Genomic DNA, 26,162 nt, shown 5'->3' with positions numbered 1-26,162 from the left:
TAAATCAAAATGGATTTCTACTCTGGAGAATTTTTACTTTGTCTTACTGTGGTGTGGAAGGAGTTCAGCACAACTTCTGCTCCTTATCCCAGCAGCGTTGCTGCTTTATTTTTCAAGCACTGAAAACAGGGAAAGACGTAAAACTCACAGCACCAAGGAACAGCAGCCCTTCCCCTCTCCCTGGGAGGGTTTTCACATCCTGCTTGCACCATGACTAAATTAAAGGAATTAACTCTGTGGGCTGTTGGAGCTGCAGCTCCATTTGCTGTTTCCCCTGCACATCCCTCTGCCTGGATCTGCTGCTTGGGAGGAAGCTCAAGGAGAGGTGCCACATTATTTTTAACCCAGCAGCCACATGCTGTGTGAAAGCCTGAAAAAAAAAAATAAAATAAATGTGTGGAGCCTTTCTCAGCCTCCCCGAGCGGCTCTGACTCACAGAACAACAAAAGGCACACGTGTGAATGGAAGTTAGAGATTTTATTTAAACTAAAATACCTTCTGTCATCATCTGGGGCTAAACTGGGGGATAAAAGAGGAGGATGGGCCAGTCCAGGAGGTTTCCTTTGGCCCCAGGCCGCCCAGGGGTCTGAGCATCCCACATGGGAGAGAAGGAGTCTGAAAGAGCAGGGAGTGCCCACATTCTGCCCTTTCCCCCTGCAGGGCAGTGCCCTACAATGGCACAAGCTGCAATTGATGCTGGCAGGGCTTTTTTTTCCTCACTCCTGGTGTTTTCTGTGATCCTGCTGCACAAGGAGTGGAATTTCCACAGCACAGGGTCCCTCTGGAGCTGCTCCTGGCTCTGGACCCATCCCCAGCCCCACTGCAGCCACCAGGCTGGCTGGAAGCAGCTGCCTGCAGCGTGAGGGATGGCTCTGGCCACAGAAATCTCATTTCAAAGGTCATGTTTTGGAAACAGGTTCAGATGACATTAATTATTGAAGCCTCGTAACGCTGGGATTAAGGGTAATAGTTTTCCCTGTGATTTATATAGCACTGAAATTCATTACCAACCTTTTAATGATGTTAGTGTCAATCAGGCACAGGAATGCTAAATGACTTATCCCAAAAGGACCAGGAAATGATCCAAGGGGATTTGGGATGCTCTCACTGCTGGCCTCTCCTTCCTTCTGCCCTTGCTGGTTGCTTTTATAGCTGTTTCTGGTGGATTTTCCCTGGAATCACACCTAATCAGTGTCCCAGACACAGCCACACTTAAGGAGAAGCAAATGCATCCTGTTAAATGAGAGTTTTTCTGGAGGTGTCCCTGGGAATGCTGAAGCTTTAATGAGGGTTTATATATAAATTGTTGCAGAATGTTTTGTATGGATTAGGAAGCCTCCCTGTTATGGGCACTGAGTTTTATGAGGTGTTCTGAATAGAGGAGCAAGGGAAGGTGGGGATGGATCAAGGCCCCAAATAGGAAAGAAAGGACAGATGTGGACCAAACTCTCTCTCTCTCAGACACAGACACAAATTCATTCCCAGCATGTAGAGACAAGTGATTTTTGCCACCCTTGATGGGCAAGAGTAAGATCTAAAATATTTCTTAGCAAACTTCCACTGTGGGGTTGTGGGGTTGTTTCCTTGGCTTTTTTTTTCCTCACCCAGGTAGGGTGCTTTAAATTGGCTTTGGAATGATTTCCTGTCCCTCATCAGACGGTGCCACAGCCTCTGCTGGGATGGCAGGCACTGACTCAGGGCCCGTAATGAGCCCTGCAAGTGGCAGCTGCTGTCTGACACTGTCACCCTGGCAGCAAATGCAGCAAGTCCCCAGAGGAGGAGCAGCCTTGACTCATTTCCCGTGAGATCTGCCTCATCCCATGCCCTTCTTTTGGGAAAGAGGGGAAAAAAGTAATAAAAACAACTTTTGCAGGTAACTCTGTGGGTCCAGCCCTGCTCTCCTCATCCCATCCCCGTTTCTTTGGGTGCAGCAGCACTTTGGGAAGGTGACAAGTGACAGACAGGGAAAATATCCTTTGAGGACAAGGCATCCACACATGGCAAAGCTGTCCTGATTTGGGCCCCTGATTGATTTGCCTTTGCTTTGCCACAGCTCCCCAGGGAGCAGGTGGGATTATAATTACCTCGTGGTAATTAATGCAGCCATCATTTCAGCTACCCAAGCAGTTCTCAGAGGAGCTGGTTTTATTTGCAGCTCACACACACCAGCTCTGCAAAAATATCCTGAGGTTTCTGAATCAAATACCCAAATCTCTGAGGAGAGGCTGGGGCTGGGGGAGGCAGGCACGAACACTTGGTGTGATTTATGGTGCTGGGAACATTCCTGATGGAGATGCTCTCATGTGGCAGGCACGGAGAGCTTCAGCTTCTCCTGCAGGAGCTTTGAACGCTTCAGTTTCTCCAGAACCACCAGCTTGATCTTGCCTGCTTAGAAAGAGCCAAGGATGCAGTGTTACAGGCATTTTCCCCTTTTCCACAGCCCACACAGGCTCTCACCACCCCCTTGTGAGAGCTGACTCACCCCAATTTTAACTTGGGGGATTGTCCTGCTCATGAGACCCCCAGGGTGAGGTGGAGTGTGGCCATGGGGTATCAGCAGCTCTCCCACCCCTCTGGGTCCATGTCCAGCACCCACTGCTCTGCCAGGCTTGTTTGTCCCCAAGGAGATTGCTCACAAACTCATGTCCAAGTGTCACCCCAAAAGCCAACAGCCCCACAACCACTCTTTGTGGTGGTTTGGCCCCAAATCCTGGCCCCACTGGCTGGGGGTGCAGCTCTGTGCAGGATGGAGAGCTCAGGACCCCCTTCCCCTGCCCTGGAGGCACCAACTCTGTGTCCATGAGCCCAGGGCACGGATGTGTCCCCACAGCCCCTGTCCTGCTCTGCAGAAAGCTCCCAAGGTCTGGGATGTGTTCGTGGCCTTCAGAAGCTGAGCGTGTTGGATGACAGATGTGAAGTAGCCTGGAAACACTCTTTGGAAAAAAACCCAGAATTTCAACAATTCCTCAGGGCAAACTCAGCCAACAAACCCACTAACTGAATCAGCCTGAGCTTCAATCCTGTGAGAGCAGGCAGGAAAGGGAGCTGTCTGTCAAGCTGTCACAATATTTGGACATTGCTCTCGGGTTTTGAGCAGCAGTGATGTCAGTGTGAACGGGGCTGGGGACGGGGGCTGGTGGGACTGGGAGGTCCGGTCTGTCCGGTCCCCAGGAGCCCAAGGGAAATCCAGGAGGGCTAAATCAGGTGTTTCATCACACAGGTGGGGCCCTGAGGGTCATCAGTGATCAAAATGAAAGGATTTTGCTTTAATTTTGCCTGTTGGAGTTCTGGGCGCTGAGAGTTTTAGGCCATCAATCACTGAAGCTTCCAGGAGGAAGCAGCAGAAGGTGGAATGAGCCACCCAGGGCTCCCACACTCAGAGAGACAAATTGAATTTGAGTTTTTTGGGTCTGGCTGCTCCCAAGGAGAGCAAATCCTTCCAGCACCAAATCCCAAATTGAGCTCTGAACCAGATCCTCCAATCTGAGACCTCCTTTGGCTCTGGGGCTGTTTCTCCCTTTGGCTCCCACACCTGGAGCAGCCCAGCAGCACCCAGGTCAGCACACAGAAATCCTCCTCCAGACCCACCTTTTTTTAGGAAATTCATTAATTCATGTTAATTTTTTAGGTAATTCATTGACAAGAATTAAAACCAAAGACCCAGGTTAAAACTCTAAATAATCAAAGTCCAGACTGGGCAATTTCTGTGGCTCTCACACCAACCTCTCTGCAGCCTCTGGAAGAATCAATTTTGAAAGGAAATTTCACCAAGGCAGACCAAACTCTCACAAAAGTAATGATCAGTATTTTTATTCATACACACTTGCTTTGAAACTACAATTAATACTTAACAAAAGCATTTCATGCAAACAAAGATTGAAGATCCTGCGAATTATGGAACAAACAAACAAACAAAAAAGATGCTGTAATTTGTACATCAGTCTTGCCCACTATGCTTCCAATGGTTGCGTTTTTTAAAAATGAATGGCCTCTCCAAATTTTCTGGTAGCATCTTGCAGATAAATGATATGAAAACAAATAATGTTCTCCTCTATAGAAATAAAACATTTGGGTCTTAAAAATATTAAAAATATTAATGAGTTCATTAATGTTTAAAAAAATTAAGTAGCATTCAGTCATTTGAGAAGTTTCAGGTGTTCTCTGTATTGTTGTGCAAAACCACAGAGTCTTGAGAAATGCACATTTTAGAAAGAGCAAACGAGCTTCATTTTGTTGAAATTTATTTATTTTTTGACATACATTTTGGTAACATGGGAGAGAACAAATGAAAGGTTTGGGGAACGAGCCATAGATTAAATTTTTATTACCCCTGCAAGAGCATTGTTTTTATACTGCAAGGCCAACAGTGGGTACAACACATAATATAACTGATATTTTCAGAGAATTGGGGCTGTTGGCCAAGCACTCAGGGAGCTCTGTGGTCCCCTGGGCACCTTGGAAGCTGTAGTGGGGTTTGGGTTTGTTAATTTGAAGATTTTTAAGCCAGGAGTGTGTGAATCTCTGGAAGGAACCCTTGGCAGTGTCACCCCAAGGGGGTTCAGAGAGAAGGAAAAGAAATTCAAATACTTCTCAGCAAAATGTTTGTAAAGATCATGAACATCGTTTTCCTTTCTATTAAAACGTTCCTGTCATTATTAATTATAAAACTAATGAAACATCAGCTGCAGAGTGTCCAATGTAACCAGTGAGAAATGAGCTTCAATGGCAGCTGTGTCAATGTTGTTGCTCCTCATCCTGCACTGTTTCAAATCATATAACAGACTTAATTTATTTATTTAGGTCAACTGACATCAGTGGAATAAAAAAACAGCTTCTGGAGCAGTCTTCTTTTAAATCTGAACTACGGTGTCACAGACAAGGAAGAAAAAATAAGCACAAAGACGCATTTACAACACAGAAATACATTAAAATATCAACAGAAAATATCAGCCTGTCATGGACAAAGCAGCTGCACAAAGAACAGAGCTCCTCCTTCAGCAGGAGTCAGTAAAAACAGTGCTAGAAAACAGCTGTGCTGACTTTATTTACCCAAAGGGAATCTCCCCCTCCCAGTATCAGTTCTGCTAAGACTTCCATCCACATGGAATTTTTAAAATTGCACATAAAAAATCTCAGTAGCTGGAAAAGAGGTAAGTGCAGCTGACCCACACAATCACAAGCATCACTCCCCATCACACCCTGACTCCAGGGACAAAAGCTGCACTCCAGGTTCTGTAAGAAACGCCTCAGATCTGCTTTTATTTCTCTTCAAACGGTTTCAGCGGAGTTACTAAAGTTCTATAAAAAAGTAGAAACAGCATGGTATAGCCAGCAGTACCATGGGAATCCCAGAAGCTGATTTAATAGTAAAAATTAGAATAATAGTTACACAACTCTTTTCAGGTTAAAAGTGAATTAGAAACGTTGCCTAAGAAGCGCTCACCCCTCCCAGTGGGTCAGTCAGTACTTTTGCCCCATTCTGCAGGTGAGATAAGGGAGGCAGAGGGGCTGACAAGGGGCCTCTCCTCTCAAGGTTTCCTGGGACAGGAGGGCTCTGCATGGCCATTATTCATGGTAAGGCCATTTAATTCCCAATTGTCACATTATTCATGGTAAGGCCATTTAATTCCCAGTTGTTACTGGCACAGTGAGGGAGTCATGCATGTTGTGGAGTCAAATCTTACTTATTTCAACTCAGCTATTTCAGATCCTGTCTGTGAGTGAGGGGCTGAGGGAAATAAGTGCTTTTTAGCTTTTTGTCTACTTTTTGCTACTTGGCAGCTCAGTGCCCACCTACAGAGGGGACACATCAAACACAGCCCACACATCTGCAAAGAGACAAAACCCCTATGTACAACAACTTATGCTAATAACTAAACTGAAAATCACATTAAATATTTCCAGAAGTTTTCCTGGCAGGTCCAAAAGCCTACTGTAAACTCAATATACTGTAGATATGCTTTCTACTGGTATCAAAGCTTTATTATTGGATTATTATTAATATTATTAATAATAATTATTTCTAATGCTGTGCTTTGCACAATGAGGAGGATCTGCCCTCCCTGCTCACTGCATGCGTCTCCTATGGCATTTCACTGGGACTGCATCCACAGGCACTGGCTCAGAAAACACTTTTCAACTGGTACCACTCCACCCTTGGATGTGTCATCTCTCCAGCTAGAAGACAAGTTCCTCTCTTGCTCGACCTTATTAATTTTATAGAAGCTCAGAATTACTGAATTGGATTCACCCCAAGAGACAGGATGGATTTCAAAGGCCAGCAGCATTCAGACGTGATGAGGTTTTTTTTAACTAACAGCTGATTTCCAGAAGAACTTTCTGCAGTTTGTAAAAGGAAATTCAATCGTATTTCTGGAAAGAATGAAAAATCAGAAAGCTAAATTGGATTTCTCCTCCAAACTGGATTAACAAGGACTATTTATCATAGGAATGTGCTCTCTCCTTCTCACATATGTGCCAGCCTTGCTCAGGGCACTGAGGCTGGTGGGTGAAATGGTTGTCCTGGAATCCCACCACCCTCAAAAGTGTCACTCTAAGGTGCACAAAAGCATCCAGATGCCTGAATAATGACAGAATTTGCTTAGGAGCCAGTCAAGTCCCATTTGATCCCTAAAAACCCCTTGGAAGTTTTACATGGCAAACCTGTGCCTCTCCCAGCAGGAACGGGACTGCCCTGGAACCACCTGGGACTCAGCACAGGGATGGAAACAGCTCCCAAAACTTCCACCCAGCTTCAGGGCAGCACCATTTTCAATTATAGCTCCCAAAACTTCCACCCCAGCTTCAGGGCAGCACCATTTTCAATTTGCCTTTTGGGAATCTTGGTGGCAACGTGGGTGTTGGGATTACACTTGCTACCAAACACAAGTGAAAGAGAAGCAGCTCTAATGCCTCTCCTTCTGTTGATACATGTTCTCTAGAAAACCAAATCTTGTGAAAAATATGATATAAATAACATCTGTCTCTGAAAAGATATGAAAGTTCTGGCTGGGCTCTTCAGGTTTTCTTTGCCATGATAAATTTCTGGATTCTGAGCAGCCAGGGGGAGTTCTCAGGAAAGGTCAGAGCGTGTGAGGGCATCAGGAGAGCAGTGAGGGGTAACACAACAATCCCTGCTTTATCCAACCCTGCCTGGCTCCTGCAGCATCCAGGAGTTCACAGCACCTTCTCCTAAGTGTTTCAGGAACCTCCAGAACACAGCAAGTCTGTCACAAGCCCGGGGACCCGAGGAAATGAGGCTAAAGAGGAATTTCTGCTTCTACGCCAGAAAAACTGGGAGATAAACACAAGGGCTGGAGAAACTGGGTATAGAAGGAGGCAGAAAATGAGCAGCTCTGTCCCAGTGTTAAACCAGCCCTGTGATTGATGCTTTGTCCTGCTGTGAACAGCCCCGACTGTCACAGCTGTGCCAGCAGTGGGACTTCCTTGGAAAATTCAGGTTTCATCAGGAAAACAGAACTGTGGCAACACCTGCCCAAGGCAGATGGGTAGATGGGACTTTCTTGGAAAATTCAGATTTCAAGCAATGGGACTTCCTTGGAAAATTCAGATTTCATCAGGAAAACACAACTGTGGTAACATCTGCCCAAGGGAGTTCCTGCCTGGTTTCTGGCTTGGTTCAGTTCTGCCCCTGTTCTGCTTTGTTTACTCCCCAAACCTGTATGCTGGTATTTTTCTCCCTGTATTTCTGTTTTTTCCAAAGTGTCTTTTTCACTTCACATTTTAAAAACAAGCACAATGGCACCTCTTGGCAGACTGGCATAGCTGAGAGCCCCTTCTTTATTAAAATCTGAGACTCAGTAATCTGTTATCTTAATTTAACCTATTGTTTTCTACACATTGCCAGGCTAATAATATTCAGGAAAAAAAAAATAAAAAAAAGAAAAGAAGTCATGAATGCTGCATTAGGCCACATGCTTTACGGTGAATACCATCATTTTTGAAGTACGTAATACACAAAGGAGAAAATGAACCCCCAGTCTTGGATTTCAACATATTTGACACAGAACAGTTTAAAAATTTTACTCCTAAAATGTCTGAAAGTTTGGAGTCCTGTTTGTTCAGGCAATGATCTGAGCTCCTGTCAGTTGGCCAATGCCCCTGGTGAGCCACACCTGGAATGTCAGGGTTGATCACTCCAGGATGCTCCTGGTGGGAGCTGGGGGTACAAAAGGACTGAGACAGGGCAACAATTGGGACTTTGGGGTGTGGGAATTGCACATCCTGGCCCCAAAGAATTTCACATCCTCCCCCAGAGCCACATTCCCAAGGGCCCTGCAGGTGCAGAAGCTCCACACTGTCACCCTTCACACGCAACCCCATCTCCCTCAACACCTGCCCAGCTCCCCCAGGGCCAGCCCACCCCTCTGGCAGGACTGCATCTTTCTGACAGAATCTTTGGCACAGGTTCCATGTTTTATTGTCATAAAAGATGGTTAGAAAGTAGGTTCCCCTCCCACCCCACCCCGTTACATATTCTAGTATAAATTGAAGTATTTTATGGCAAATATCTTACTTTTTTGAGTATGTTTACATGCTCGAAAAATTGTAATCAGTCTGCATGCAGCAACAGAGACATCATGCTTCTGGCATCATCATGCACATCTGACAGACAAAAAGTGCCTGTGGCTGCTAATGGGATCAAGGCAGGAGAGGAAAAAAAAGGGAAATGCACCAACTACTATTTTACATGCTGTACCAAAACCAAAATATGCACAAAACATTATTTACTGATATTTGAGTTAATATCTTCTGGCAAGTAGTAAGAGGAAATATCAAAATTTTTTATCTAAGTGATAGGAGAGGAGAAGATTGCATTAATTACAGTGTTCATCATTGCAAATAAAGTCTATTTCCTTCTCTGCAAGTAATAAGCAGATGTGAAATGAAAGCCTAATTGAACCTCGTATAAAACCTGCAGGTAGCAATTATTATTTAAAAGTATATCTACTTTAAAAAAAAGAGATTATACCCTAAGCCAGTAACAATATTCAAAACCTAAAGTAAAAATCAAAACAATAGCAAGAAAACATTTAGCTAAATCTAAATGGTGTCATTCAGAACAAGAACTTTCACAAATAAAGCACAAGTTGTTTTATAAAATTTTTATAATACTCTTTATGCTTGATACGATTATGTCAATAATATAGATCTGCTTATTATTAACCCTTATTATTAAGAGTTATTACTAAACATGCAAAATTCATTGCATGAAGCATATGTAAAACGTATTAAATTCCATTCTATCAATAAAACCAGTTTTAGGTGCTGCTTTTTTCAGGCTCAATTATTCTACAGCCCAAAGTTTTCTGAATTAAAACCGATTATTTAAGACTAAATCTCACTTCAATTTCATGAGTTATTCTGGAGAAGTCAGGAAGTCACTTGGGGCTGCATTTTTTGTTTATTTAGTATACATAACGCTTTTTTCAATTTACTGTCCTACACTGCAGACTATAAATAAACACATGTAAATAAGATATAAGGAATTACAGTTTTGTTTTACATTCCAGGTTAATAAATTTCATAGTAAAATATTGGTATTAGAACCAGTTAACAGTAAACTTGAGGAGTGGTGTAAATGAAACCAACTGAACAGACAATGGCACCCTGGATCACAGAATAATCTCATGGAGATTAAAAATTCACAAAAGTATTATTAAAATTATTACTATTATCGTTATTATTATTATTAAAGACAAAATTTCACCCTTGAGTTTATCACATGCTACTCCTAGCACAAATCCTAGAGACGTGGCCACCAGCCCAGTGCTTTTATTTGGGATTTTACAGATCAATTCACCAAGCCTCGGGGTCTAATTTGATTTCATACCCCCCTCCCACCCATTCCCAACTATTTTTTTTTTCCCTGCCATATTTTTCAAACCCTTTCAGTGCTGTTTCTGCAATGCCTCTCCCCTCCCAGTCTCTGGTGCTGCCCCTGAGGTCTCCGGGGAGGAGCTCCCACCTCCCAGCACCCACCCCCAAGGAATAAATGAATACTCGAGGTGGCTTCTCATTCAGAGCACGTGTCAGATGCTTTTCCAACACAAGGGAGTGGAAAAGGGAGCAAAAAGGACAGGGGGAAGTTACAAAATAGAGAACGTACCAAAACATGGGTAAGTTTCAACAAGTCAGTGGCGACTTCTAGAAGAAAAAGTGGGCACCGTACACTAAATTACCTCCTGTTAAGACAACACTGCTGCTGCAAAGCCCAAATCCTGACTAAGTGGCCCTTCCCTCATCCCCCACCCTCTAACCCCACAATTTCCAGGCCCAAATGGAATCAACGAGGAGAAAGCCTAAAAATTGTAGGGTTACACCTGCTCCCCACGGGAGCGGGGATTTGTTCTGCTGTTTCATGCTACATTTTCTACAGGGGGGTGCACGAACTGGGGGTTGACAAAAGAGAACCCTTCGAAATCCGTTTGGTCTATGTTGGCAATGACCAGCTGATCTGGAGGCGTCAACACCGGCTGCCCTCGCGTGAAGAACTTATCGAAGTTTTCGGCCCCTTTGCCGCACTGCAAGGAGAGAGAAAAGCAGAAAAAAAAGGCTGAAAAAAGCCAGCAACACAACAGTAAAGGTGTCAGGATACATGCAAGGCACGTTTCTTACGAGTAGTTGAGGGGAAAATTTTCTTTTCAGATATTTTGACAAAAAAAAACCCCAGACAAACAGTGAAGTTTTAATAGCTGAATCCTGATAAAAAGCAGTCAGAAAGGTTTTCATCCATCAGCATGAGGTGACGAGATAAAGAGGCTTTTAAATATTCAGCATTACTTGGGATACAAAAGGAAAAAGGAAATATTTTGATAAACATATGTTGGCAAGAGATACTTTCTTTGTCAAGTTGTTTCATTCTTTTTAAATGCCTTATCGTGCAAAATTAAATTTTCCCTGTTAGTCTCTATTTCCTTTGTGATCTGCAAAAAGCTTAATGCAATTCATTTATGTGCTTTGAGTCTTCACTGAACAGGCATTAAATTCCTGAATTCCTATATATTTATAAATTTATTTATTTTTATTTATAAATTGAGAAATTAATAGATTCCTATAAATTCACTGAACTCCTATAAATTCATAAATTACAGCAGGGTCTCAGTCCTGGGCAGGGCAGGAGCATATCCTGGACAGGTTCTTGTTCCAAAACTTGCTATCACAGGTTTTCTCTTTAATTTTCTTAAGAGACCCACTTTGGGGCCAAGTCCAGCCAAGAAGGGGGTTAAATGCAGCTACAGCCTGAGCACAACTCCATCAGAACAAAAGAAACCAGGTTTGTAGAAAGAAGAGTTTGGAGGAATGCAGACAAGACTTGATAAGCAGGGGAGTGTGATCAGAAACATGCTAAAAAATAGAAAGGTGGTACTATAAAATTAGCTTATGTGCAAGAAAAAAAAAGAATATTTGAGGAAAATGAGGCATTGAATATTGTGGAGAGGTGAGGAGGAAACAGGTGAATTGCTCATCCCAAAACTACTGTAACAGATCTTTGGACAAAGCAGGTGTGGGATAAAGGAGAGAATGTTTCTTCCCATTGCTCCTCACTCTTTCCTCTCTATCCATCCCTCCAACATCCCTGTCCAGCCCTGAAGAACCAGCACAGGGACACTGCACCATGACAAAGCCAACGGGGCTCTGCCTTCTCCACCCACGGAATGCCCTGGTGCCCACTGAGCCTCTGCATTTTGGAACAGAATCTCTGGGAAACAAGAATGGAAAGAGCTGAACTTTGATAAGGAGGAAACCTCTGAATTATTGGCATGGAGCCCCAAATTAATTCAAATTAATTTAGAGGCCCAACAACCAGCTCAGAGCAGCCAAAATAGGAGATTTTTTTTATTGCTATAAAGGAAATTTTTCTAAAAACGATATACAGGTAAGCATCATCCTGCAATAAAAATTATGCTATTTTCTTTCTTTTTGAAAATTTTTTCCTCTTTTTTTCAGCAAATGGAAAGTACTCAAACAAGCTGGACATTGAACCCAAAGTTCCTGAGACCATTGGGTCTCTCACATTGCTTAGGCTAGTAGGGGCTAAATATATATATTTATATATAAAATATATATATAAAAATATATAAATATATAATATAAATATATATAAATAAATACATAATATATATATATATATTTAGCCTCTCTCTCTCTATATATATATACATACATAAATATATAAAAATATAATATATCCATGAAATATGGGTATATTTTAGGTGCAAACAGATTAACTTATAAATAAATTTGTATCTTCAATGATTTATTTGTCTTCACATTAAAGAGCAGCACTGAACCTTAAAGCATTACTAAAGTACAACTGAAATTACAAGGCTTCTCAAACACCTAAACTTGGAAATAGGAGTAAAATGTCCTTGCCAAATAATCAGTCTATGCCTATAACCTGTGAAATGTCAATCTGGAAGGGAACATGTTATTTACAGCACCCAACTGCTGACCCAAAATCTGCAGCTCTGTGTTTGAATGAGGACAGTGGAAGCAGCAGGATTATTCCTGCAGGAAAGCACTTCCTAGAGAAGATGTACCTACAAAGGTTTCCCAAAAAATATCACCCCAAACAAAGCCTGTAAATACATCCATATCTTCAAACAGATTAAGGGTTGTGTGTTTTTTGCTTTCTAAAATCAATATCCATCCCTGGAGGGATTTAAAACTTGTGTAGATGTGTTTAGGGACATGGGTTATTGGTGGGCTTGGCAGTTCTGGGTTAATGATGATTTTAAAGGTCTTTTCCAACCCAAATGATTCTATAACTGTATGATACTGATACAAATAGAATCAGAACGAGTTGTGCACAGGGTATGCAAATACTGGACTTGGATTTTAAGTTATTTTTGTCCAGGAGAGTCGGGCTCGGTGTGAATCCGCCTCGGTGTGTTTTAATAGCAGCCTGTGCAAACAAACCAGGTCATGATAACCAGGGAGACAGAGCAAGGCTGCTCTGAGGAGGAGCCAGGACCTGCCAGGAGGCTCTGATGGAACCAAACCACACTTGAAGCTTTTGGCACCTTCAGGCCGGTGTTACTTTTAACTTCAAGGAGAGTCTAAGCACTCCTGAGCTAATAAAAATTACACATGTGAAGGTACATCTGCTTTATGATCAGCTTTAAATTTGCCTTGAGAAGCATGTAATAAAAATCTCAAACAAAATAAGATCTAAGAGTTCCTCTTTGCATAGCCAGCTCTGGGGAAGGGTTGGCTGGCAGCACCACACAAGTTCTTCACTTATTTACACCCTTCCCTGCCTGCAAAATCCACACCAGAGCATAAAGGTATTTCCTTTAGCAATATACACCCTTCTCAGCTTCAACTCTCCTCCTGCTCATGCAAAAAAGTCATTGGTATGAAAAAGAGTGAAGAATAATTCAGGTATTGGCATCCCTCTGTTCATTAGTTTGTGACAGACACTTGTATGTCTGTATTGGCAAATAAATCAGTGTAAAGCAGTCATGCTACACCTGAAGTGCTAAAGCCAGCCAGGATTCTCAGCTGAAAAATAAAAGGCTTAGAGAAGAAAGGTTCAATGTTAGGACATAACAATTTACAGCAGTTTCTTAAAGCTTGTGTTCTTGTGTGCAAACTCTTCTCTTTGCCTGTCAATGAAGCACAGTACATGCTGAAAGAAATTCTGGCTCAACAAGCAAAGCTCTTCCAATTCTATTATGCAAACAGCTCTCAGGATAAGGACACCTTTCCACTAGCCAGGATTTCTAAAATGTTCCTATCGTTACATGTGTGCAAACCAGTAATGAACATGGAAAATAAACCAGGGATTAATCTTGCAAACTGAGCAGACAGTGCTGTAGGATGGGGAATAAAACCCCCTGTGCTGGGCAGACAACCATGGAGAAATTCACCCCTCTAATCCAAACCCCTCAGTCAGATCCTGACTTAGATGCTGCTCAGAGGAGACAGTTGTTAACCTCATTTATGACCAGTCTCAAGCAGCTGAGGTGGATGTGCCAATTTTCCCTGTGTTCACTCCTCACGCCGTGTGTGACCATCCAGGCAGGGCTCAAACCACTGTGAGGCTTTTTTGTAAGGCACAAAGTTCCCCAGGTTCCACCCAAGCACAACCAGGCTCACAGACAGCTCTGCCCTCACCAAATGGCCTCATTTCAGCCATGCCCCAGATCTGCAGCTGCAATCCCACCCACGGGGAGCAGGGCTGCAGCCACAGCCAGGGAGGGAAATGAGGCCTCAGGTTCAGCTTTTCTATAAATGATGCCTCAGGTTTGAGTTTTTCTGTTTTTCAGGTTCTGTGCTGCTTCAGTGTGTGGGGCTGGGCTCACATCAGGGCATGCTGAGCTCTGTGCACAGAGCAGGGAGACAAAACAATTCCTGCTCCAGCTGGGCACCAAGGACAAATGATCCAAATCTCAGCCCAGGAGCACAAACACCGTGGGCTGGAGAGAGAAAAACAAGCAGGGTGGGACTGGATGGGCTAAAACTGGAATTGGACAATTAGCTCCAATATACAAATGGACCAAAATATTAAAATGTGAGATCTCATGACCAAGCTCTCTTCTGTTTCCATTTTGGAGCCATCCAGGCAGAGCCATGACTGTGGCTCTGGTACTGCCAGGGTGTGGCCTTTGAAGGCTCTTCAGTAAATATCCTCTTTAGTCCCCTAAACTCCATCTGGCCTCTGTTCCAGCTCCTTAAGGTATCAGTTTTGGTGACCCAGATGGGCCAGTGAGGCATCTGGACCTCTGGCATCTCACTCACCACTTTAGGTTTGAAAGGTGGCTGAATCTCTCTGTTCTCCAATTTCTCCCAGTCAATTCTCCTGAAGAAAGCATGTTCCCTGATGTCTCTTTCACCTTCCAGGCCACAGCCAAGGCGTTTTGCAGGATGTTTAGTCATCAGCTGTTGGGAAGAAAACACCAAACTATTCAGTTTAATGCTGGAAAGAAAGTGAGAGGACTTTGCCCTGCCTGCAATGTTCTTGCTCCTCTCCTGAAGATACACACTGCTCATAAAATTGTTTTGAAAAGCTAAAATAAATTTTTGGAAGAATTTTCTTGTTTCATCACTGGAGCCAGCAAATCAGCAGCAAAATTAGGGGCTGCATTGGGGGAGATTTTCCCACTGGGCAGAGGTTGCTGCTGGAGGTGCAGGTGATGCCCAGGACACGCTGCCATCCCTGCTGCCTCACAACTCACTCCTGAATTTCACCGCCAGTCTCTCAGCTCAGTCTTGCAGACCTCCAGAACAGCTCCAGCTCTGTCTCAACAATCAATTAAACATCATAAATTCCAATGCACTAAAGCTCCATGAAGTCCAACCCCCCCCACACTCCCATTTCGTTTTTCTGGGCTTGTTCAAGACATCTCATTACAGAGCTTTCAATTCTTTGGCACCCAGCTGACAACATCTAATCTGTGTTTCCTCCCTTGCATTCTTAATGACATCCTGGTCAATACCATACCCAGTTACAGAGATTAAACAGACTTGGGGAAACAAACCAGCCCCAAATCCACCAGCCTGGTGTGCTTAGAAATTAGAATGTGCTCCCTAATTAACAAGTTCCTCAGCATTTTCCAATTGTGTACATTGGGAATTGTGCAATGCAGCCTTAAACTCTCACTTCAAGTTTCGTGGGGACTTTTGAAAGCTCTTTTACAAATTAGATATGATTAATGTACTGCTGGGAGTGATACCTCAACAGATCTTCTGAAAACCTCAGTACCACTTTAGTCTCCTTCCAAATGTTGAGTTGATCTGATTCCAATTTTGAACCTAAAATAAAAGTGACTCTAAGCAGGTTTGGGAAGCTGCTGTGCACTGGGCAGGAATCACAGCCTTCTTCAAGATTAACAGCAACATTCCCATTGTTGTTACATTTTCCAAACCCTTGCTTTAACAGTAGGTGATAAAAGAAAATGAGAGTATTGATTCCAGTAGTTTTAATTCTTTCCAAAGTTGCTGCATTTACCAAAACCAACAAACTCTCAATCAGTGGAATGGAAGTCAAGCAGACAAATCAATTCCAAGAGCAGAGTGGGCACGTTTGTCTTGCCCAGTGGTGCCCAGTCCTGGGATTGCTGAGCCACCACTGACTGCAAGGGTCAGAAACTTTCTCATATTGACTTCTTAGCTCAGGAAAAAACTCCCACTGAAACCTGAGATCAATTTGTCAGTTTAGCAGATGAAGAACATGTCAGTATCACAGAGACTTGCTCAAAATCTCAAGGTGCAGGGTAATTTTAGCTTTCTGCCCTCCCCTGACATGAGCACACAGAAGCAGCAAACAGGGGAGCTGAAAACAGGGCAATTTCATCAGGTTCAGGCTGTGCTGTTTGAATATGTGATTGTCACGACAAGGCAGCAATCTGAATGTACTTTATAAAAATACATCATGTTTATTTTTTGTTGGCCAGCACATCTACACTGGGATAAGCTCCAAAATTAGCGTGGTCTTTCATTTTACCTTCTTGTTCCAAGCACCTTTTCCTTGATGATTTTCTTTAATGGACTAATATCCTGCCCATGTATAATACTTCATAAATGGTTGAAAAGGATAGGAAGAATGTAAATACCAAATTAACTAAGTGCAGTGGTGTTTTATCAGTGTAAGTCAGACATCAAATAACCCATTACAGGCGGTAGATTGGAAAAGCTGCAGACTGATGGTGCTCTGGAGAATCACATGGAATCAAAGGGAAGTCAAATGAATTCTTTTTTCCTAAGATAATCCCCTTAAGCCAAATCTATTCTTTTCCTCAAAAGTAAAAAAAAGAAAAAAAATTAATTTAGTATCTAAGAGCAATTTTAGGCCACACAGGTACCACTGGGTCAGAATTTCCCTATGGTTTCATTGCATTTATGCTGAAGATTTTCACATAAGCTCATCTTCACCTACATTTAAAGATGATTCTCCTCACCTCCTGAGCTCTGATCCTGTCATTAGGCACTCTGGGCTGAGGACTGGCTGGAGCATCTCAGCCAAGCTGAGAAATCTCACCCTGCAGAACTGGGGCTGTGCTGCCATGGGTTGAGAGGCAAAGCAGGGGGAGACTCTTCACACCATGGTCCTGTTTATAAATTCTGCTCTGCATTTGGCAGCCACTGATTCTGACATTTGTTCCTTCCATAAAACAAACAGGCACAGTGGGAAGAGCCCAGCACTTAGCAGTGACACCAAGTGACAACAACAGCTCAGCACTGCCTGACAGAAGTTGCACTTTAAAATACTACTGTGTCAGAGCCAGGCAAACCCAGTGACTCACAAGGACTGCCAAAAGGAACTGAATGATAAATAACATTTTAACTCACCCCCTTGCAGATGGAGACTGCTTCTTTGGACAGTGATTTTGGGTAGGAAACATTATGCTCCATTATGGACTGGAATAGTTCATCTTCATCTTCCCCATCAAATGGAGGCTGTTGAAAATAAATCACAAGTGAGTAATGCACTGAGTTTTCCTTTTTGTGCTTTTAAATTCTCCACTTTTTATGGAATGGCATGACAACACCATGCCCAAAACCATCCATATACAGCAGTGCTCCTGGTCCAGGAACACCCCCAAACCCACAGCAATCTGCAGCCGGGATATCTGCTGACCCAGAAGCTTAGTGTTTGACAGTCTCAGATTAAAATCAAGGAGAAATGTTCATTTCTGTCCCCAGAATAGCAGCCAGGTTAATGAAATGTGTGCAGGATTATCTTTGTGATCAGCTTTAATCAGTTTTTAAAGCTACTGTGCACCAGACAGGCAAAATACTTCAAAGGGTGAAGTCTGGAGAATAACTTTCAATTACCTTGTGCTAAGGTATATCCATTCCCCACTTAATTCCAGTTGGACTCCAGTTTGTTTTATGTTCTGGCTGTGGATTCTGCTGCTGAGACTATCACAAGAAAGGCCTGCACTATATTTTAAAATAGAGGGGTGGGAAAGTGCCCATGGATAAATCCCCAGGATATGAGCCCTGTGCAAGCCCACTAATGGTAAATCTCCTTTGCCACAACGCATTCAATGGCCAATATTTGCAATTCAGCCTGCAAATGTTAACAGCTGCAGTTGCTACACACTAAAACTTTTAAATGTCCACTGGAATTTTGCAGAGAAACTCTTTAAGGCATTTGTTACAGATGCATGCTGTAAGCTTGGGAAATGCCTGCCTTTACCTAGCACTCCCTGAAAGCCAACTGCAGGAATCTTTTTCAACTCAAGACTAAGAGAACTCCTTCAGGCTGGTGCTTTTCTGCCATTTCTTGCAGCACAGTGCTGCTTCCCCACCCCAGTGACTCAGAGCAGCCTCTCATTAACTGTGCAGAACGAGGGGCCTGTAACTGAGCACATTTCCAAGTGCTCAGACCCATATTTTACCCCCAGGACACACAGTACAAAAACTGTATTCTTGGGACTTAACTGCAATGCAGAGCTTACACACACTCTTATTATGCTTCCCTGTGGTTTCAAACTCCTAAATGGTATTTCTTCCACTTGACATGCATTTTCCTGCTCAAGTGTCTCCCTTTCAATCCTGAAGATGGCTATTTATAACATTATTGCAGTACAAAGGAGCTGTATTCAAAGGCAGAGCTTGATTATGTGGGTGCAACATAAAGAGCTTAAAGCCTAAATACATTCTCAGTTGAGTCAGTCAAGAGTACAAGGAGATAACAGCAGAATGAAAGGCTTCAATCCCATCCTGTAATGGTCTAAACCTTTAGGGAGCCTTGAAACAGAGCAGCCTTGGAGGGCAGGAGGAGGTCACAGAGCACAGAGGGGGAATCTTACCTGGCCAGCCAACATCTCATAGAGCAGCACACCATATGCCCACCAATCCACAGACTTCCCATAGGGCTGGTAAGCAATAATCTGCATAATCACAAAAAAAAGCAGAGGAAAAACCCCTGTGTTAACTCACCCCAGCATTAGGTACATGTGTGACATGCAGAGAAGGACAGATTTCCTTGAAAAAGGCCAGAAAGACAATCCTGTAATCCTCACTCCAGCTCGACACGGATTTCAGTGGGAGTTGGATTGTTTTGCAAGCGTTAGGCTAAACCCACCCACGCCCTCGGGTACCCTGATATCTTGGAAAATACAGCTCAGAGACTTCCTGGGATGTGTATTTGAGGCCAAAGGAGGAAGTACAGCAGCACAATGTAGGAAACCATTATCCCTACTGTTTGTGACAAAGTCTGAAATCATGAGGCTCACTTAACTTATGGACTATCAATAATTAAACCTTTCTTTTCAATATTTATATTTTTGTTCTGCTGGAAAAGGAATCTAAACTTAGGAAAAGAGCAAAACTCGAAAAACCTCAGTTAAGTTTCCCCAAGCTGCATGAGTGTGATACTCAGGACAAAATACTAACTACACCAAAAAGAAAGGGGGTTCTGCTGTTCAGACCAATGGAAATGCCAAGTATTTTCCATGCTCTGGGTTCACATGTGACTCACAGAGCAGTACAAATGGAGTTGTGACACAGGGAAAGGCTGCAGGTGCCAGCAGCACCCAGGTCACCCCCTGCATGACCTCTTTAACCAGGGCCTCCTCAGAGTGAGAGGCCATTGTTTAAAGAGCTGCATTTGGTGATGGTGTGGAGGAGTTTGGAGGTGCAGGTGCTCCTCAGATCTTTCCAAACAACTGTGGAGGGATTCTGTGAATTGGGAAGGGATGGAGGAGAGCCCAGTCCCTGCCCATCCCCACTGAAGCAGCATCAGAGCCTCAGACTCCAACCTCTCCTCTGCTCTGGAATGAGCAGGGAGCTGAGGCAGTCACAGCTCCAGAGGGGTTTGCATTTCATTCTCCTGTTTGCCCGTGTTTTCACTCTTTGCGAAATAAATTGCCCAGTCAAGTGCACATCACACATCCTAAATTTTTTAGTAGTCTGAAAGAGAAGCTGAACTGCCAACTTCTGTAGTTGCTCAGGAAAATTGTGAGTCACCAGTGCAATAAAGCAGGACTGCCCGGCTACTAAAGAAAATTATGGTCTCTGTGTGGATATATGTCCTTGCCTGAGATACAGCAGCACATAATTTAGAAATTACTGCAATGTTTCTAACCCAAGGATTTCAAAATCAATTGTGCTTTGGAATGTATTAGACAAGCAGAGATAATAACAAGATTCTCGTCTGGAAGACCCTGCATAAAGGCAGTCCATATTAGTTGTCTCTTAGCAGTAATATGGGCTTAAAAAAATATATTTGGGACATTCATTTCATCTTATAGTGACATACTTGGTTACTCTCCCTTCATTTCCATCACCAGTAAGTTCCTGCCTTTTGATTTATTAAATCAATATTGCCTTTTGAAACACCAAACACTTTCAAAGTTTCATCCAGGAAAAATACTGGCCTCTACACACAGAAAATGACAAAACATTTCATCCTCAGTCCTTCTCTGACAATGTCTTCCTGTGTTATGGAACAGAATATTTTATATAAAAAGGGGATGTTTTTCAGGTCATTGTTTCGCAAGGGCAGAAGGTTTTGTACAACAAGTGCAGTCCAGGTATGTGGTTTTGGGAGGAACAGCTTCTTCCAATTAGCAAATGAGCAAAAATGGATCCACAGCAGTGAGAAACAGAATGCTGCCACCCTGCCAAGGTTCTGTACCTGGCAGCCAGGTCTGTCCAGGAGCCCACAGCTCCCTGCTGTCCCTGCTGTGAAGGAGTTTGATGGGATTGCTGAGAGGAGGAAATCACTTCAATGCTGCAATGCAATGTCCTGCAGTGAAAGCTGTACCAGAGCACTTAACAATGCTGATTTTTATCCAGCAAGGGATGAATCAAGAATGGGTTCTTCTCTAAACAACATTCCCATCAGGAACTGCAACCTCCCCTATGAAACCTGCCTTTGGGAGAGAATACCAAACAGAATCAGGAGAGGCAGAATTAACATGGAAAAAGCTCCAATGGATGGTCAGAATGACTCCAGTTTTTCTGCTGTTTGAGCAGAGCAGTGCCCCTCTGAGCTGGCACACAGCTCCCAGGCCTGGATGGAAGAGTGGGAATTGGGACATAAATACAAATACAGCCACCAAGAGTCCCACTGCAAAGGCAACGGCAACACCTTTTCCATTGAATTATCTCCACGCAGGAAAGGTGCTGCTGTCACTGCTGCTGCACATGGGGAGTTTTCTCCCTTTAATCCCATTTAAATATCCCCAGTTTGAATCAGCAGCTGGGTCCTGGGGAGGCCGTGGCTCAGGGAAAGCCAGACCAGCCCTTTGCCATGTCCTGTGTGGAACCCACGGATGAACTCCTTGGACTTGGAGTTGCTCCCAGCACCAACTGGGAAGCGCAAGCCAGAGGGAAGAATGCTCACTTCCAGGGAGGAATTCCACGTGGGAGGAAGCAGATGAGCCCTCAATGTACAATAAAACATGCATTGGTACGAAGTCAGCAAGTTCTGAACGTTGTGTTTTCAGCAGCTCCCTCTTCATCACCCAGAATTCATCGAGTGCCCCCTCCCAGCCCTGCCTGCCTTGCAGCAGCTGCCAGAGTCATTCTGTCCTACCTGCAAGGACACGTTCTGGTGTCTCAGAGCAGCTGGGGTGTGTGAGCCTGTCCTGTCTCAGCACAGCGTGCAGAGCAGACCCAGAGCAGTGAGGGAGCTCCTGTCCCTAGAAATGAAGAACTGCACCCTCCTCCACCTATGATTTCTGATTTTCACTGGCCAGGCAGCATTGGAAAGTTGATGGGATCATTCTCTTCCCCTCCTTCTCCATCATTAATTTAAATTATTGCCTTTTTCATGTCTTTTTGCATTTCAAATGTCTCATTTTACCCATCTATTGCCATGCATTAAGAGCTTCTGCCTTTCCAGATTCTGTGCATTTGAGCACTCAGAAAGAGCTCAGGAATTTTTCTCATCAAGCCAAATTGGCTGAAGGAGTTGCTTTTTTTCTTTTTTCCTCTATTTTGCCTCCAAGGAAGGCACAGTTAAGAGCAGGACACAGAGATTAATATCAGCAATTTGTAGGAATGTTTAGATCATTGCAGCTAGTAGCCAGTTGGGATGAAAAGATTATATCCCAGAGGCAAGAGGAAATCTTTTGTGAGCATATATGATGTCTGCTGGAAAAGTTAAAACTCAGTTATTAAAAGAAATAAATATTACTATCACAAGAAACAGTCAAATGCACTTTCCAAACCTTTGTAATACCTATTTGCCTCCCACAATCCTGGCAAATTCGAGGCTGGAACTGAAGGTTCTGAGGCTGTGAGATGGAAGAGAAGGGAAATGGAGTTTCTAATTTGAATTCCTCTGAAATTCAGAATCAGCACTGTGGCTGCTGCAGGGATGCTGATGGTGGGGTTCTGTGCTGGCAGAATCCCTTCCCCCTAATCCTCCTGACATCCATCTCCTCCTGTCTCTCTTGACTGGTCAAGGAAACACAAAGTACTAATTGATTTCACAGCTATTTCACCACTCTGACCATAAATATTTAAGTTCAGCACATCAGGAAATACTCTGTACAAGATAACCACTTTCTGCCTGAGAGGAGCTGTCAGACCTGGGATCCCACCAGCTTAACCTCTGCACACTTCTCAAATTGCACAGCACAAGAAAATTAACAACAATTCCAGCCCATTATACACCCAGGTAACAGCAAGTGGCAACTTTCCCACTCAGAGGAAAGGGAAAACATTATTTTGCAGCACTCCAAATTGGAGGGTTCACTTTGCTGAAGGCAGCACTGCATTCCCCTGCAGAGCTGGGACCGGGGACACCAGCTGAGCTGGCCCTGCAGGGTCCTTGCAGCTGTGTGCTCTCTGATCCCTCTGTGGGCAGGTCCTGCAGGGGCAGCGTGGGCTCCCTCAGGCCCCACAGGAGTCACCACATTCTTCCCCAAGTGCTGCTGAAAAGAGCTCATTCTCCAGGCTGGAGTGCAGCCCACTCACGGGATTCTACTCCAGATACCTTCAAGAGTTTATTTAGGTTTAGCTCCTTTATCTCCACCCAGCAGGGATGTGACAGTGCAAATGAATTCTCATTAAAATCTGTTAGAAATTTCTAAATTTTAGCCCTGAAAACATGGGTTGAAACACCCCTGCAAGTGAAACAGGAACCTTCCTTTGAAGTTCATAACAGAACTAGTTAGCAAACTGTCAGTCACAATAATGTCTTCAGAGACAAAAGAAAATCAGCCAATTAAACAAAATAAAAGCAAATCTGTTTTTAAGATAACAGACTAATTTCCTCTCACTTACTGGATGTTTTGGTAAAAGGTTTATTTCCTTATATGAAATTTCCAAATAAAGTAAAATAATTTGCTCCAGCATTGAGCCACACTGAGCATTCTGGTATTGACAAAATGTTCTTTGGCATTAACTGCCACAAGACAATTGCCACAGAAAGGACACTTTAATTTGTAATATTGGCTTCATTTATGTTTTGACAGAAGAAAATGAAATACTACTCTGGTAGTTCTGATATCCTGCTGCAAGCAACAGCAAATGGGAAAAAAACAAGGGTGTAGAATGCACAATATTTCACTCTGAAAAGCATGAATTAGCAACTGGGAAAAAAACAAACTATTTTTCATTCCAATTTCAGAGATGACAAAATTCACCTTAGACACTAATTTACTTGTCTGTGTATAAATCTCCCCAATTCCAACAAACATTCAATTACAGCCAGAAATGCTCCAGCCAGAGCTGCCTCTTGCTCAGTACCCAGCGAACAACTGAGTCTCTTGGACCAGGATCCAGCCTCTTGCATCAAATCTGCTGCCAAACAAATCAAGACTCCTGAAAGCTCAGTATGCACAAAGACCAGATTTTAATATTCATATATTTGAATTATATCCAAATCACCACATGTGCTTGTTTTCAATTCTTCAGACCTCAACTACTGAAATACAAATCATATCCAGACTTAACTCTAAGCTCATATTTATGCCAGTGCCTTAAAGCACAACTGGGTTTCTCATGATCATATTTTCATTTCAGACCCACTGCAGTTGGTTCAGGCCTCAATGTCATTTCCAGTGACTTGAAAGCTGCACAGGTATGGCCAAGTCATGGAATACTCAAGGCAAATTATGGATTTATTACAGCAACTCCACTCAAGGCTGGATCTCTCAGCTTTTGGAAGAGGATTTCAATGACAGGAGCTCTCCTGAGGTGAGGAGCAGCAATTTGTGGCACCTGTGCAGGACATGGCCTGGAGGAGACCACAGTGGTTTTACAGAGAGGTCAGCAAAAAGCTTCAAAACCTCATGAGTCCCTTCCCAAAACTCAGTGAGTGGTCTGTGATTTCCTGAAAATGCCAAATAATCCTTTAAATAAATGTGTGCTGACAGCTGGGTGAACCTATGGAGGACTGGATTAAAGCAGCATTGTTTGCTCCCAGTGAAATATTTGCTGATCTCAGCAACAGCCATGTTTGTATAACTTCACAAACTGCAAAGTTTAGTACAATAATATTTCCAGGCTACAAATTTAAGATCAGAGATTGTGATCTTAATATCACAAGATTGTGGTGCCAAATTTTAAGATTGTGAGCCTCTTTATTTTAAAGTTTTTTGCTAGAATGAGCAAAATCTTATTTCATAAAAAGTTCTTTTTTCAATTAACTAGGTTTTTCTTAAAATAATGACTACTCCTGCTGATTACATTGCATTAATTCACAAATATACCCAATATACCTGCAGAAGTTAAATGGTGCCATCCATGGAGTTGGAGCCATCCAAACCCAGTGGTGTAAAATGTGGAGACAATTTCTTTTAAGGAACTAAAAGGTTCTCGAAAGGGTCAGTGCTTACCTCTGGTGCAATGTAGTCTGGAGTGCCACAGAAGGTCCTGGTTGTTACTCCATCCAACATGTGCTCCTTGCACATTCCAAAATCAGCAATCTTAATGTGTCCTTCTGAATCCAACATCACATTATCTAATTTCAGATCTCTGAGGAGAATCACAGTAATTGAAGGTGAATGTTTGGGATCATCTGGGGTGAGCTTATTCTGAATAAGGAATATTTGCAGCTCTTTGGGGGCGGAGGTTCAGGGTGCACACACGTGGGGCTGGCTCAGCCTGGAGGGAGCTGGGCAGACATCTAAGAATAACCTTAAAATCCTGGAATGGGTTGGAAGGGACCTTAAAGCCCATCCAGTGCCATCTCTGCCATGGCAGGGACACTTCCACTGTCCCAGGCTGCTCCAAGCCCTGTCCAGCCTGGCCTGGGACAATTCCAGGGACCCAGGGGCAGCCACAGCTGCTCTGGGCTGGACAATGAACGAAGAGGTGGCTGTGTCTGACCCCTCACCTGAGGCTTTTGGATGTGTAATGTTGTTAAACATCACACAGAAATACAAAACATAGAGTTTTCCATTTCCAAGAGGTTTTATTTGAGTGGGGCAGAGCACAGGTGTCAGAAAGGTCAGATTAAACAGGGCTTGGGTTTCCACCTCAACAGCAGCAACACAACAAAAAGAGCTCTACACTGATGGCTTTCTGTTTTAAAAATACACTGAGATGTTAAAGAAGCTGATCATTTGCGGATTTTAAAAATAGTTCAGAAATTACTTATGTCAGATCATACTCACCTATAAATAATCCCTCTGTTATGGAGAAAGAATAACCCAATAGAGATCTCAGCTGCATAGAACCTGTGTGGGGGGAGAAAAAAATCAACAGATTTCTTATTGCCTCATGCTTTTCTTCTTGCAAAATGAATTGCAAATGAATCATGGTAAAGGATGACAATATAGTAGCATATGAACCATGTGATTTATATTGTATATGTATACAGGTGACATGAAAGACAAATCACTTCAGCTGGACCTTAACAGATACATTTTAAGTATTTGATGATAAAATAATGCAGAATCTTAAAAAAAAAGAAAAATTGCTCTCTGGACCACACAAAACAGTGCAGCTGGAGCACAGCTTCTTTTGCACTAACTCTGCTGCAAAGGTCCTTATCTCTAATCACAGATTGATGGATTCAGGATGCAGCTCAATGTACATTGCAATTCACATGGCATGAAATAATTTGCAGAAATAGTGTTCCTTTATCCAGCCTGTTAATGGATTAATTACACGAAGCTAATTAAAATGATTACCATATAAAATATAATTGCTGAATGCAGTTAAGAGGTATGGAATACTGGCGGCTGCTTGAAGCTGGTTGCCGTGGAACTGTGCAAATTACGAGC

The 26,162-nt window shown here is 43.1% G+C and overlaps 2 protein-coding genes across 4 annotated transcripts in view; both read right to left on the bottom strand.

Annotated features, from left to right (window-relative positions):
* CACNG5 (calcium voltage-gated channel auxiliary subunit gamma 5) overlaps positions 1–26,162 on the bottom strand; it is a 173,782-nt gene that overhangs the window by 21,174 nt on the left and 126,446 nt on the right. The window lies entirely within an intron of this gene.
* PRKCA (protein kinase C alpha) overlaps positions 3,795–26,162 on the bottom strand; it is a 149,208-nt gene continuing 126,840 nt past the window's right edge. For 2 of the 3 annotated variants that reach the window (XM_058038734.1, XM_058038735.1), the window contains 6 exons: positions 25,551–25,613; positions 24,771–24,909; positions 18,786–18,866; positions 17,317–17,424; positions 14,767–14,907; positions 3,795–10,544 (listed from right to left, as the gene is read on the bottom strand). In XM_058038734.1, coding sequence (XP_057894717.1) covers positions 10,380–10,544; positions 14,767–14,907; positions 17,317–17,424; positions 18,786–18,866; positions 24,771–24,909; positions 25,551–25,613 — 697 coding nt within the window. In that variant the 3' untranslated portion in view covers positions 3,795–10,379. The remainder of the gene's footprint in view (positions 10,545–14,766; positions 14,908–17,316; positions 17,425–18,785; positions 18,867–24,770; positions 24,910–25,550; positions 25,614–26,162) is intronic. The other variant, XR_009115473.1, reaches the window with a different exon arrangement.

This window comes from Melospiza georgiana, chromosome 21, assembly GCF_028018845.1.
Source record: "Melospiza georgiana isolate bMelGeo1 chromosome 21, bMelGeo1.pri, whole genome shotgun sequence".
In the NCBI taxonomy this organism is placed as follows: domain Eukaryota; kingdom Metazoa; phylum Chordata; class Aves; order Passeriformes; family Passerellidae; genus Melospiza; species Melospiza georgiana.
Note: the sequence above shows the minus strand (reverse complement) of the source record. Positions and strands in the feature narration are given on the sequence as shown.